Genomic DNA, 15961 nt, shown 5'->3' on the forward strand with positions numbered 1-15961 from the left:
GAACGCTGAAACTACCTTGCTGGGTTTATATATCTTACGCAGAGAGAACTTGACGCTGTTTTATAACTGCACTGCCATTATTGGTGGGATCAGTCTGATATGTAAATGGTATAGGTATCAGACACACAGAAAACATGTTATATTATAAGCCTATCATTACAAATAAAAATACAAAAATAAAAGTCCTGCGCTCACTCCCATCACTCCTGGGCGGCAGCAACGACTACAGTACACGTCAGCTCCAATACATACAGTAAAAAACAAATAAAAAGTGAGAAAAGTTACAAATAAACAAGGTTATAAATAGCCATACATATCCTGCATAGATGGAGTTTATAATCAGTCTGATATGTAAATGATATAGGCTCTCTCTGTAATGAGACCTGGATAGGGACTAAGGGAAGGTCAGGTTATTGAGAGTTATCTAACCTTGTGCTCAGAGTGTCTGCTTTTTTTGTGATATAATGTAGCCAGGCATGTATAATAACCTTCACACTGTACAGAGCTGTGATTATAATGTAATATGTAATGTGGCCAGGCATGTATGATAACCTTCACACTGTACAGAGCTGTGATTATAATGTAATATGTAACGTGGCCAGGCATGTTTAATAACCTTCACACTGTACAGACCTGTGATTATAATGTAACATATAATGTGGCCAGGCATGTATAATAACCTTCACACTGTACAGACCTGTGATTATAATGCAATATATAATGTGGCCAGGCATGTATAATAACCTTCACACTGTACAGAGCTGTGCTATAATATTATAATGTTGTACATGGCTGTGCTATAATATTATAATGATGTACAGAGCTGTGATATAATATTATAATGTTGTACAGATCTGTGATATAATATTATAATGTTGCACAGAGCTGTGTTATAATGTTGCACAGAGCTGTGATATAATATTATAATGTTGCACAGAGCTGTGATATAATATTATAATGTTGCACAGAGCTGTGATATAATATAATGATGTACAGAGCTGTGATATAATATTATAATGATGTACAGAGCTGTGTTATAATAGTATAATGTGATCACAGCTGAGCAGGGTCCATACAGTGTATGTACTGCAGGACATGCTCCTTGTGCAGGGTGACTGGCTGCAGGAGGAAGCTGTCATCTCTCTGCGCGCTCTCCTTACATTGGAGTCAGGCTACGTCACACGTGCGCGGCAAAGGGGCAGGCGCATGCGTAGTTCGCAGCGGAGACCGGGCAGCGCATGCGCAGTGCGCGCCGCCGAGTCCATTTCCTCTCAGGGCGCACGCCGTGTGCGTCATACGTGACCCGGCTGGTGGGCGGCGCAGGTTTGACCTAGAGCAGCGGCCGGAGGAGAACATGGCAGCAGTAGGAAGGCTCTCAGTGAAGGTAAAACCCGAAACCCGGGGATAGAGGGAGATAGAGGGGCAGGCTACTGGTAACTGTGTGTGTCCTTCATCATAATCTCATTTATCCAGGAAAGTCCTGCCCAGCCAGGGATAACATTGGCATTGACATGCATTATCCAGGCTGGCATTGACATGCATTATCCAGGCTGGCATTGACATGCATTAACATGAATTATCCTCTAATATGGTTACCAGGCTCCTTGTTCACTCTGTACTTGGTCACATCGGGTATAATACTGACATGGGGGGGGGGCAGGGAGGCCTGTCAGTGTCACACACCTATAAAACATGTCCTATTATAAATCTATCATTACAAAGAAACATGGTAAAAACCTACATATCCTGCATAACTGTAGGGAGATGTAAATCTGACTAACATATTATATTTTCCGAATACAAGCACAGTTTTATTATCCCTTTTTGGTTTTAAAACAAAAAACTCTATCTATATATACAAAATACACAATCTCGCACCAATTTATATATAGGTATATCCAGGAAAAAATAGAAAGAAATGGGATCTGTGTGAAAATGGGTGTAAAAGAGAATAAACACCACCTCCACACTGATCCCATGCACCAGCAGGACACTCCAGCAATGCCCAAGGTATACCCTAGATACTTGCAACAGAAACAAAGCACAAACTGTGAATATAATGCTGACTGGAGATAAAGACGTAGACACAAAAGCATCCAGTGATATGGAACAATGTAACCAGAGGGAGACCACTAAATATCTGAAGTAACAGAAAGTATCAACACAGAAATAAATACGGAGTCCAAATAATAATAATAAATACCGAACTAGCCTTATAAGGTTACTCCCATGCCTAAGTAGGTGTTTAGTAACTTTATCTCCTCACTTAAAGTCTTCAATATACATATAGGCTTTATTAGTCCTGGCCTTTTAATGCATAGGGTGTTAGTAGATCTCCCCTTAATTCCTGAGCACCGGTAAAAATGCTAAAGGGAGAAAAGTTACTATCTGGAGGATCAGCAGCATTAATAATCAAAAGTAGGACAGATAAAGTCAAGTAGAGAGAACCTCTCTCCCTGTTAAACTTACTAAATAGGCATAGAAGAAGGAAAAACTTAAATCTTAACAAAAACGTGTATCACGCAGTGAAGTGCCCATTAGAATTGACCCATAGGAAAGAACGCGTGTTTCAGTGCTGTATATATGCACCTTCGTCAGAAGCACCGAAACGCCGGCTTCAAATAAACTGTCTCCTTACTTTTTTAGCTGGCTCCTTGATCCCAAACAAATTTGTCAAGCCCTGCTTTAAATCACAATAGCTTTATACTAGAAATAAAGATATAAATTCTAGTAGGAATATAAATTATTTCCTCTCTATAGTAAGTCACAATAGATATGTATACAAAGTATCACTTGAGTAAGCAAGTCAATTGTGGAGTATCCAAGTGTTATATAACTGGAACTTGGATCAGGATCACACATGAAAGAATAGGGGGAGGGGGATAAAACAAAGGACTAAATATTATTCTGCTCAGTGCCTTCGAGGGCACCCCACTGTAATCCACACGCCCTTATAGTGCTAAGGCTAAGAAAGATAAATCCTAAAAGCTAGACAACTCAAAAGTTGAAATCAAACGTAAGTATGCAAAAAAAATCTTACTATCCTATTGTGTGAGATAAATCAAAAATCTATGTATGCAGAGACCTAAAAAGGAGCCAAATCAAATCATCCCTCATATCTTATAGATCACACGCAATCAACTGACGTCCCAACGTGCGTTTTGCCACAACCGGGCTCTTTAAATTGAGAATGGTTCAATCTATGTACTGTTCGTCTAAGTAGAGTTCTCCTCCTCTTTCATTCATTGGCATAGATATTGACGTGTGGGCAGCTGCCAATTTTTTAAAGCACATTAAATTGAAACCTATACGTTCCTAGATGAAATGTAATACTCTTGAATATAAGCCAAACTTGTGTGTACCATAAAGACAATGGAGAATACCATGGAAAAAGGTTAGCACAATTTGTAGGTAGTTATCATTATTTTATTTAGTGGTGTAAGAAGGGACAACTCTCCTTTTCTGAACTGAATTTGCAGGTTGGGTAAATATTCACGTATGCATGTATAAGTAACCATGTTGGACATGATAAAACTAAGATCTGATTTTTGCATTTCAGGTTCGCGCATTCAGTACCAGCGCAGTCAGGCCGGCTTTAGTCAGGGTACGTAATCTGATTCTTTATTTCTCATGTATGTACAAGCTTTTTAAGTCTACGTGGCCAAGAGGCTAAAATGGTTGCCCAATCCACTTGTCCTGACACACAAAATAACTACAGATTGGGGCACCAGCCTAGAGCCCTTGACGTTCACTAAATCTTGTGTGGTGACTTTGTTTAATGTGTGCACGTGAGAGGTTTGTTAATTTGTGTGTAGTGTGTGCTCTGTTTTTCTGCCCTCCTTTTGCATAGTTTTATGAAACAAGAGGGGCTACGGTGTCTGGTGGTCCAGAGGGGGGAAAACTCCATGGTGTACAGACAGCTTTAACCTCGTCCTTGCAGTCAGTCTCTGCACTTATTGAGTCAGAGCCCAGCTGTGGGTGTTACCAGCATGCTGTCAGTGAGTACTGAGCCGCGATGGAGCAATAACTGTTCTACAACTGCTGGCAATGCAGACCACACGCACCTAACCCTGGATCTAATCTACCACGTCCTTGTAGCTGACCTACCACTTGCACACAACATGGCTAAACACAGATGAAGAAACTGGGGCCTGCCAAAACTATTAGTCCTAGGCATCAGGCATAGAAATTCCACATCCCTGCTGTAATTTATATATGCGTTGAGATTTATATTATGAGATTTTAGCCACGTCATTTGTTTTGCATGACCTTCACTCAATGAAGTCGTTATGGGGTAGTGTGCCTTCTTACTGTACGAGGTTAAACAGATTAAACAGTTTAAACCCAAACATATCCCCTCGGGAGCCTGTCAGCTCTGCCTTCTGTCTCCCTTGGCTGTCACATTGATCAGGGCGGTTTCGCCTTGAGTGCCGGTGATAATGCTGAGAGCAATTGTCACTGGCCGCACATTGTGAATAACAGTACGTACTATTATTAGCGATGGGAAGCAAGTGATAGGATGGGAGTGTCAGCTGTTTACTCCCATGAGGTAAGATGGCTCCCCATAATAACCTCATTAAAGGGATTCTCCAGTGCCAGGAAAACAAACCTGTTTCCCTGACACTAGAGAATCCTGGAGTGCCCCCCTCCCTCCCGCCCACCATCCCATGTCCCTGAATGGGTTAAAACCCCTTCAGCTACTTACCTGAATCCAGCGCCGATGTCCCTCGGCGCTTGGCCGGGCTCTGCCCACGCTCCTTCCCCACTGACTACAGGGGAGAATCTGACGCTGGAGGTCCCGTGAGAACGTCCAGTGTCAGATAACGGATCAAAAGTCCGTTACGAATCCGGAAGAGGGCAGATTTAGAGCTTCAATGTAAACATTGCAGCACTAAGTGAAAAAGGGACACAGAACCCAGAACACTTAAATTAACTGAAATGGTCTGGGTGCCTACACTGTCCAGTGTCCACTGTTATGGGTCCTGGAGTATTCCTTTAAAGGTTATTGCACACTTATAGAAATAAGCTGATGCATACAGTCAAAAAGCCAATGCTTTAATGTTGGTTTATGTTATAAAGATTGTCTTGAATCATTTTATTCTTGTGCATAGCACTTCTGCCCTTCATAAATGTGCCCTAAGCAAATGATGCACGTTATATTTGAATCCTTTAAAGAATAATTAGAATGGGAAACTATTTTAGGTGTTATTTTTAACAAATTTAATTTTATTTGTTTCTTCCCAGCCTCCAATTCAGATCTTTGGTCTGGAGGGTCGCTATGCCACTGCCCTGTATTCAGCTGCTTCAAAGGAGAAGAAACTGGAGCAGGTGGAGAAAGAGCTGACCAGGATATCGGTGAGGACCTTCATGATGTGTCAAACACTCCTCATATGTGAATAAAAAATAGGGGGTCTAGCACACGGGGTGTGATTTAAAATAAATACAATTTGCAAAAATAGTGAGTGGGTCTGGGGACAGATACAATCTGCATTTCCACCCATGGCTGTGAAGAGTGGTCAATGTTGGTCTCTGTAAAAGCTTTAAATATGTTCTTGCAAGTAGTAACACTGTACCAGAGCTAAATACATTTTACCTTAGGTATTGTTCTTCAAGCCTGTCCTTGGGATTATGACATTTGGACCTGTTAATGGCTCTCATTTTAGCATAGCCAACTAATTGGGTTCTCATACTATTTTGAGAACCCTGTGCATGGAAGCAGGACTAGATTGTAGTAAGATATAAGCTGCTCACCCACTAGAGCTAGACAGTTTAGTTCTGTTTCAAGTGGCAACCTTTCTTTTTAGTTTTAAATTTCACAAGGGTACTTAAAATCACCTGTCCCAGCAAACAAATATGGAGATTCAGTTCCACAATAGGGCCCTATTGTATAAAGCCCACCACTACGTCACAGCACTCCCGACATACACTAATTTTAACATGGGATATTAACATGCTAACTGCAACACTCTGGATTCCAAATATACGTAGAACATTTAGCATTTTTCAGTAGTGGAGTTGGGAGTCTCTGGAGGCAGTTTGGGCAGTGAGTGGTGGAGTTGACATGTTGAAATTAGTGTGGGACCAACCATTGTTCGGGTGCTGTTGTAACAGATTCACCTTTCCTGCCCCACACAATGTCTTGGTGAGAAATTATTACTAACAAACTTGTGCTAGTGCATTAAATTCCAATGTCTTGTGTTTGGGAAATCGACCTATTATGTTATAAAACAAGAATAAGCAACAACGACATCATATTTTCAGAAAAGGGCAGTAAAAAAAACGCACACATAGATATATAAAATAATGCAAAATTCACACACCTAAAAAGCAGAGAATTATAAAAGTATAAATTCTTGTCAGAAGAGTAAAGAAAATATAACATACCAATTGTAGATTTAGGATCTATCCATAGAGTTCAAGAATATCTGATCCAAATTATTTAAACATGGGATTCCTTATATAAACTAGTAATTTATAAATGCTAATCCATTTCAATACGCAAGTAACTTAAGCCAACTCAAATATGGCGTTTTACGTAATCAGGTAATGGTCAAGGTCATTGAACTAAAGTAGCACTTAAAGTTGACCTTTATATAAAAGTATGAGTTCAAAATCCTAAACTAATTAAAATAACAAAACTTGGTTTGTCCGCTAAGAAAATATTTTGGCTTCTTACAAGGCAATTCTGATTCTCTGGCACCTAGAGCAGATTCTCAGAGCTGACTGACCTTGTATTCACTAAACTAACTGCAAATGTTTATATACATCATTAGAACAAGTATGTGAACGTGTTTTATCGTACAAAGAAAGGAATTCAATTCTAGCTCAAAGTAGCCATTTTATTTCCAAATATATTTTAGTGTGTATGTGCTGTGTGCTTTACGCTATAACCATTACCATGCTTTAGTGTTTATGGTGCTTAGTGCCCCGTTAAGATACCTCCTCTCCCCTTTTGTGGCATAAAAAAGTCACAAAAACCACTGGCTATCCTTTTGGATAAATGGCAGAAATAGACATTGGAAAGTTTGATCTTGGTGGATATGAGTCTTTCCTTTTTCGTCATCCTATATTACAATGTAAATCACTTCATAATTTAAACAGGAAAGGAGTTTCATTGAATGCTAACTCAGGCCTTCATTTGATAAGTTTTCCAAATGATTCAATACTGTTCTAAAAACTGCAGAAGTCACCATTAAAGTTTATGGCACTATTTGCTGATGCATCATTTGTAACGGTTTTCTAACCGTATTGAATAATTTGGAAAGTGTATTAATTAGGCCTAGCTGAGATAATTATGTAAATGAATAGTCCACTTTGTTTTTCATGCAGTTTCATAATCCACTGACTGTATAACTTATTTATGTTTTAGGCAGTTATTAAAGAGCCCAAGATTTCTGGCATCATCATAAATCCCCACATCAAGCGTGTTTTGAAACAGAAGGCACTCAGTGAAATTTTGGCAAAGGAGAAGCTATCTCCAATCACGTCAAACTTTATCAGTAAGTATATTGAAATTCTTTGAAGTATCTCTTAGTACAGTGATTAAATTGTAGCACTGCAAGATATATTCCAATAGTGCTGACAGTCATCACTGCTTTATATAATCTGTAAATGCAGTGTTTGTACCGGTTTATACTAGTTTCTTTGCATGAATAATTATACATATTTACAACACACTCACCACGTCCCCTGGTCTTGTAGATTTGCTTGCTGAGAATGGTCGCTTGCGTAAAACCTCAGACATATTTTCTGCATTCGCAAAGATGATGAGTGCACATCGAGGGGAGGTGCTATGCTCGGTCACAACTGCATCGGTAAGTCAGAAATGTTCCCCATTTCCTGAGCTCAGCCATAAATTGCCACTTTCACAGAAACTTGCATTGTCTTTTTAATCTGACCAAAGAGTCTCTCGTCGTTGGCAACATAACCACCACAGTGTGCTGCAGTGATTATTGTACTTGTAGTGTTCCTTTACTTCAGATTGGAAAAAGGTAAATCTAGATACCCAAAATGATAATGCCTTCTATTGGTACTAAGAGGAGCCAGGTAGCATCAAGTTTAGCTTAATGAAGCCATCTCACTGCTCAATTTTCTGCCACTTAGGAGTTCTCTCCTTAAAGACGGAGACACAATCTATAATTTGAGCTATATGTCTGTTCAACCATAATTGACCTCCTTCATATTAATATTACACAAAAATAGTGTATAGCCACAATCCGTATCAGTCAGTATCACAAGTATCACAATCAGTATCCCCCTTGAAAAGCCGCCTTACCGGCGAAACGCGCGTCGGGGTTTTTTCTGGTCTCTCCTAAGAATTATACCGTCTGCACCAGCAGTTAATACCTTATAATATTACGATCATCAACGATATCCATATAGGTTACGGGTGTATCGGGAGGGACACCTAGGTTATAGCCACTGATGCTGATTGTGGCTATACACTATTTTTGTGTTTAACACATGCACATATACTTCATTGTGTTGAGATTCTAGTTATTCAGACGCAAGCCAGCTAGTGACTTTAAAGGAAGGTGCCCTTGAAGGCACAGTTAGTATTTACTATTTATCTACTGTGATTTATTTAAATACCTCTCTCCCTTTGTACCTCTCTTTTTCCTGCAGTTAGCTCTCTTATCTGGTAGGTGCCCTTGAAGGCACAGAGATATACCTTCTTTCTCTCTGTCTTTTCTCTACATTATATTTGGGGTAATTTACTATCTAGCACCCGGAGTAGGGTCTATTGCAGGATTCGAACGTACCACTACCATAGCTTGCAGCCTTTTAACTCTAAGACAGCATTCAGGCAGCACGGGTCTCCCGTGGTAATTCCAATTACAGTTGATACTTTTACTTTTGGAAACTATATTGAGATACTATTGCCTTAAACGATAGAGACCCCACTCAGACGACTTAAGTCTCTTGCACCTTGTTTGTGGTTACAGATTTTGTGCAGCAGGACTGACTGCCAAGAGTACCACTAACTATAACGGTGGAGACAGTGTAAGATCTGAGCTAAACTCAGACGATTTTAGTCTCCCATACCTTGTTTACAGTTACAAATTTTGTGCAGCAGGACTAACTGCCAAGAGTACTATTAACTGTAACGGTGGAGACAGTGTAAGATCTGAGAACAGCTGTGATCTAGGTGCTGTTAACTGTCCTTTTAAACCTTTCTTATTTCTGCATAGTATCTCTGTAGGCCCCTGTATGCATTTATACAGCAGGCTCAGGAGTGGATGTATGGAATAATCACCTTGTATCTTGTTCACCAATAAATATTTTTTATTTTCATTTTACTTTTATTCTATATAACGATATATATCTATATATACTCTACAGGCAGTGCCCTTTGTTCCTTTTCTTTGTTCACCAATTTTCACGTAGGGTTAACCCCTTCACTGCCTCGATACCTTTACACCAGGCTTTCATTTTATGTAAACTTATATTTTCCAAGCACTGTTAGGATTTCGTAATGTGAGCCACATCCAAAATCTGCTGGTGGTACACCCCTTGGATTGGCTTGTCTTGCCATGGCATAACACCTCATTTTTTGCATCCTCTATCTGCTGTTGTCTCAGGCATTCCCTTAGTAGTTCATCTTTGGCTGCCAAAGATATGTGTCCCTACAATGAATGTCAGTCATGTGATAGCAGTGTCATCACAATCACATGACTTGGATCTGCATGATAGACTGGCCTCAGGCAGATCCCCCCTCGATTTGATCTGGCAAGGAGGGGTGAGTATTTGTGCTGGAGAGGAGGCCTGATTGTTATGGCATGCTATGTCACCCGAACGGCGGTCAAGTTGTTCTATTTGTTTTTTTTTAGAAAGGCATAGCATGCCCTAACATCAAGGAGTGAATTGTTTTTGTTCCTGTTTATGCAGCCCTAGCCACACTTTTCCTGGCTGTTACACAGCCTACATGAAAAGAATAGGTTAATTTTCAGTCGGTTGTGAAGGCATAGTGTGTTTACATTAGATGTTATCGTCTGCTCTATGAATTGAACTTGAATCACACACAGGAAACTCCTGTAGGCTCTTGCAGTCCATTAACAGAGCAGGGGATAAGCAATTCTAAATTAAAAAGACTGTACAGTAAAGGAAGTTTAGACCTGAAATCTGTTTACAGGAAATGTGACTGTAGGTCATATGCAGGTAGGTGTAAGAGGCCTGCATACATAGTTATTTAACTCCTAAATGACATAATTGAGCAGTGACACTGCATGGCATGATCTTTACACAGAACCACGAAGCTAAAGTTTTGGTGTCTATAGTGTCTCTTAAACCAGTTGCTTTGTCTGCATTTTTTAAGTTGTTTAGTGGATAAAACTAATGTTATAATTAAGATGGAAAATGAGTGTTCGTCTCTCTGTATTTTAGCCGTTGGATGAGGCAAACCTGACCGAATTGAAAACTGCTCTCAATGGCTTCCTAGCCAAAGGAGAGATCTTGAAGCTGGAGACCAAGGTATGAAACATTTAGATTTAAATAGAATTGCTTTTTAAAAAAAAAAAAAAAAGCATGAAACTTGTAAATATTTTTTTTTATTTTCCCCAGACCGACTCTTCTATCCTCGGAGGAATGATTGTCAGCATTGGTGACAAGTATGTTGACATGTCCACAAAAGCAAAAATCCAGAAGTTGAGCAAGATCATGAGGGATACTGTTTAAATCTAGCTGTCTCTGCTCTTATTTTATCCCCCTGTTATTCCTGCTGGGGCTCCTATAGTAAATAAATAAATATTGTCCTGAAGTGTCCGTTGCTGTGATATTTGTTTAAATAAAACGAGGACAATGTCTATTTGAGGTTACTAATACTATTCATCTTTAATGATGTGCGACCACATAACCAGCACGTGTATCGAATACATTTTCTAATATTGCGTCTGGACCTTTTAATTGAGACTTACACACATTTAATAATTCTCAGACTGGCACGTATACTGCTGTGAGGATAATAGTTTGTGATGTGCGCATTGGCTTGAAGTTAAAAGGGAGTTAACCGAAAATGTAGCCTGAACAACTTTGTAATGAAGTGCAATATTTTAGTATTTCACCAAGAAGTGGAAAAATACTTCCTTTTTGCAAAAACTGAGGAATTTAGTCACTTAAATCTGCATTTTATTAATAGAATAGCAAAATTTGATGGGGTAAAAAACACTATTTTCCCCATATTTGCAGATCTATGGGGAAGAATGATGATCAACAAATGTGTTTGCAATTTGGAAAAATCTAGTGGTGGTTATAAAATCAGAAAGTCACATGCAAATATAAGATTTACATATTAAATGCTGATATATTCCAGTAGAGGTTACATTTACATAATATTTCCCTGCGTTTTTTTCCAGGCAGAAGTGCGTTAATCTGCAACATTTGCCCCCCCCAAAATTCCCTAAAGGCTGTAAAAGCACATTAATCATTACAGCGAGCGATGGTGCTAGGATTTCCTTGGCAAACAGTTTAGTAAGCGGTTCACACTAATCTAGCTCTATTGTCTGTGGTCCATCCTGTCTGCATTAATATTAAGCAGAAGTCTTATTTCAGCATTAGCAATATCAAGCTTGCACATTATTGGCTAAAAGTGTCGTCATCTGACACTGTACCGTGATTGATGCTCTAAATACTGAGCTGTGTCGCTGAAATTAGTTCGAGACTTTTTTTTTTTAATTTTATTTTTTGACCAATCTTTCTACATCATATTTGCACGCTAATGTACCAGAATCCAATAGTACAGTGTGTATAACAAACAATAAAGACACTGACAAGTGTATGTATTTCACCAGTATTTCATAAACTTTTATTCCCCACTAAAACATGAAAGTCTTACATCACTGAATAGGCAAATAAAGATATGTGAACAAATCAGGTCTTAAAGACTCAGTACATTTTGCGCAGCAATTTATTAAGGGTGCAAGTCAGTTTCTTTTCTATATGGGACCTATTATTTAGTCAGTGCCACCTCAAAGCAGTAGGAGATATTACTAAACCTATTCGTGGCATCCTAAGTTAGTCCCAAAATCTAAACCATAGACCAGGAGAGAACGAAGTCCAACCTGGTTGATTTTTACTTTTAAACAAAGAAATTTACAAATAAGAGCTAGAATACATAACCATTCTCTTCTAGTAAACACAATGTTTGAGGACAAATGATTAAACATAGCTTGAAAATGATACTGTAATCTTGGCATGAAACAAAAATGGAAAATAGTTTGTCTGAAAGTGCTAGTAGAATGAAAATTAAAAATACATGCTTAACATAATCTCGAACGTTATAAACACAAAGAAAACTGTGGCAAATTCAAACCTATTACAGTACCTAATAAATAAACACGAAAACATTAAAAGTATGAAGTGTAAACTTTGTATTTGAAATTGAATTTACATTTCAAAATACATTTTCTTATATTACAGTGGTCTAGAGCCATATCTCCCACCCCCACCATCTTTATATGTTAAATACTTTGTGCAATGCTGTGTCCATTCTGGACAGTAAAAAGTTGGACATAAAGGAATGATAAACCATTTAAGTACTAAAGAGTCAGCAACCTATAATTGCATTGTAATATGTTGCTTATTCCACAGTATCTTAAATTATATTTTATTTTTTTCCTTGTGGCCCTTGTAGTACCATTATATATATATTCTCTCTCTAAAATTCCAAACTAGACCGTAGGAATCAGTAGTTAAAAGAATGTTTGACAAAATATTAGATCGAGGGGCAACCATATATTTTTTTTTTTTTTTTTTTACATTTCAGCTACAGGATTGAAAAATCTTAAAGGCTGCCCCTCCTGGTAAACATCAGCTTTTGGATGTGTGTAGTTTCACAATTCCGTTTTAAGTACCGCACATGTATTATGTTTAATTTCATTTCACATTTTCCAATTAATCAAGTAGACATTCACAAACATTACAGGCATTTAATCAAGGTGTGGTTCTCTGGCAGAAAATATTTTATTTCTAAATAATGACATCAAGATAATGATACATATCTGTTCACTTTATAATGGGATGCTGACAACCAAGAGGCAGCAATAGCGGAGATGAGGCCTTTAAAATGGCTGCAAATTGGTTACTTTCTTTTGTAAATTTATATTCGTAACATAGGATCATTACAAAAAAGTTTAGCGATTTATGATGCAATTGTGCTGCATAACTAAATGGGAGGGAGGCCTAAACAAAATGAAAACCTATTCATAAAGTTAAATGAGGAAATTGTTGATCTTAGACAATGGCGAAAATTGCAAATGATCTGACAGTTTTTACTTCAGTTTACATGCAATTTTTTTTTTGAGCTTAAGTTGAAAATAAATCATTTAGAAAAGTCTGAGGTTGACTGACTGGATTTGGGGTCTTTCAGGTGTCTTACATCAACCGTGATGGCAAACATTTTAAAAATGAAAATTGTGAGCCGTTTAGTGTAGCAGAGGTTCAGTTATCCATAATCGGAGCAGTAACTGTAGTCAATCAGTAATTAGCCGTGTTTTACTTAAATCCATTGAGAGAATGTCTATTACTTACACCCAAGTTGCACTGTGGCGAAAAAAAACCTTGGAGACTCCCTGATTATTGTTAAGGTCCTTTCAGGGTCAATCGGTAAGTCTACAGTAATAGGTATAGAGTTCCTATATATACTGCACAGCTGTCCAAAGTCAACGGGGACTCAGCTGTAAATTCTAAGTGAAATCAACCAGTAATACATTTCCCTGAATGTCTGCTAAGTAACCCAACTCGACAGCACTCATGGTTTAGTAAATAGAGACCATGTCCTTTCACTAAATTCCAGATTCTAAAGGTAGTAGGTTAACCTTACTTAACTACTGTTAATCCAAAGATTGGAACATAGACATATTTGCAAGTCCCAGTGCTGGCACATTAACTTGTGGAGGAGTACTTGATGTCTCACAGAATTGGTTAAATGGTTTAGATCGTATACAATTCATAGATCGCTTTGCAGCCAGGATCAATGTAACATGTTTAAAAAGGGACTACAACGGTTATGCTGATAGTGGAACAAGCTTCTTGAGTTACAACTGCTATTAGTTTTGTCCAAGAATTCTACCATATCTAGACGTTTTGTGTAATTCTAATTCCAGCTGCAAACCCTCGTGACTGATGCCCAGGCCTCTACCAGCACACTGCACACAGGGATTGGAGATTGTTGATCATAACAACCCCAGATATGTATAGTGAACTATACCTGTGAGGAATGAGACATTGAATATTTAGACCGAGGAGATCTTGGAGAAGATTGGTTTAAAGAGTTCCCCAAGAAAAGAGAGATGTAGAAGTCTCAAAACAATCAGTGTGTTAAATGGTAGAAAAACAATGTTTTATGTGGATGGATATTGAATCCAAATGAAATGCAGCTCCAATAATTTTTGCAAAAATCTAATTAAAACCCTGGGATCTATTCCAGTAAAACCATATGTAGTTTAGAGTTGTTCGATGAATACTTCCATTGATTGCCATGATGTGTGCTGGATCTATTGACGCACCACACACAAAATTGTTTGCCTAACCTATTCATAGGAGGGAGGGGTACATACATTTTCAAACAGAGTACCATGTGTTCTAGGTTCACATATGACCTATTATGACTTCACACTTAAAAACATATTTAAAAACAAAACAAAAAAAAAATCAAAGTGTCTCAGCAAGAAATTAAACATACAAATCAGGATTCAGATGAGGAGAAGAGGAGGCTTCAATCTGGGACTGGAAACTCCTTTGGCAACCTTAGAGTGTCAAAAATTGAATGCTTACTCCCTCTAGTAGCACAAAATGCAATAAACCTACCACAGGGTATGAAGGACAAATATCCCGTACGTAAATAAATTCTTACTCAAAACATAAATATTGTATCTTTACCTCCGAAATATACAGATCAGCATGACCTGTCACAGCTTCACTCCTGCCTATAATAAGCAGATAAACCATTAAACAGCTGGGAAGTAAATACACTGTATTAATTACCAACTGTGATATATAAAGTTATTAGTCTCTTATTATTTACGTAAATTTTCCTCAGGTCTGGGTCTCATATTTTAGATCAAATAACTCCTTTAAATTAAATGTATGCACTTCCCAATTACAGTCCAGTGATGGCTCACTCCGGCACCAAAGCATTTTGTCAGCTACAATTCCTATGACTTTCTGACAGCCTTAAAGGAATATAGCTCCCAGACATATGGGGTGCCAAGGCAGCCATCTATGTTATTGGTATTATTCAGTGTAAACCATACTTTTATTAATCAAACATTAACATTTAGTTTAAAACAACACATCAAGTTAGTAATGCAGTGAGCTCTACAACATTTTCTAAATGTTGGTTTCACAGCAAAGATCACAGTTATTTGTAATCAGAAAAAAAGACACATTTCTAAATTCTAAAATGAAGTCCCACATATAAAACACGTACATTTTCGTAGAAAATGGCAATTTCAATTAAAAATCCGTGATGCTAAAACAAACGTTGGACTCCGGTTTTGGCAACAGCCTTGATAAGATGAAGTACCGTTGGTGAAAAGCTTATCGAGCGAGCGACTGCCTCGATGTAGCAGAAGTGGAATGTGGTCTTGTGCAATCCCTTTTACGGTTCATCGAACAATTGCAAATCCAATCGAACGACTATCTCCCCGGTTGGGACTTCGTGCAAAAGGAGACACTTTGTAACAGGTCCTTTAGAACCTTGGTCCTTCTTAATATCTGCAACTCGAATTTCTGTCCTCCCCAGAAAATCTGAAAAAAGGGTAATGAAATTAGAAAAGCTGAAAATGTCTTTCATTAATGACAATCTATCAGTAATTTATGGATCAACTATTATTTCTTTTGAATTTTTTTACATTTCAGAACCATATTTGTGTCTTAATTATTCAAATATATCACAGTATATTTTCTGCCAATTTATTACATTACATGGTCTATGTGTAATTGTAAGGAATCTGATGCTATTTTG

The 15961-nt window shown here is 38.1% G+C and overlaps 2 protein-coding genes across 8 annotated transcripts in view; one reads left to right on the forward strand and one right to left on the reverse strand.

The window, feature by feature from the left end:
- Positions 1 to 1277: 1277 nt before the first annotated feature.
- On the forward strand, positions 1278 to 10761 carry ATP5PO (ATP synthase peripheral stalk subunit OSCP). The gene is made up of 7 exons (XM_063442656.1): positions 1278 to 1384; positions 3560 to 3604; positions 5245 to 5355; positions 7370 to 7499; positions 7702 to 7814; positions 10384 to 10470; positions 10561 to 10761. Exons 1-7 carry the CDS (start codon positions 1355 to 1357, stop codon positions 10672 to 10674), a joined length of 630 nt encoding a protein of 209 aa, XP_063298726.1. The 5' UTR covers positions 1278 to 1354; the 3' UTR covers positions 10675 to 10761.
- Positions 10762 to 14633: 3872 nt separating this feature from the next.
- ITSN1 (intersectin 1) overlaps positions 14634 to 15961 on the reverse strand; it is a 140573-nt gene continuing 139245 nt past the window's right edge. For all 7 annotated transcript variants that reach the window (XM_063447584.1, XM_063447565.1, XM_063447536.1 and 4 more), the window contains one exon: positions 14634 to 15744. In XM_063447584.1, coding sequence (XP_063303654.1) covers positions 15596 to 15744 — 149 coding nt within the window. In that variant the 3' untranslated portion in view covers positions 14634 to 15595. The remainder of the gene's footprint in view (positions 15745 to 15961) is intronic.

Source organism: Pelobates fuscus, chromosome 1 (assembly GCF_036172605.1).
Source record: "Pelobates fuscus isolate aPelFus1 chromosome 1, aPelFus1.pri, whole genome shotgun sequence".
NCBI lineage: Eukaryota > Metazoa > Chordata > Amphibia > Anura > Pelobatidae > Pelobates > Pelobates fuscus.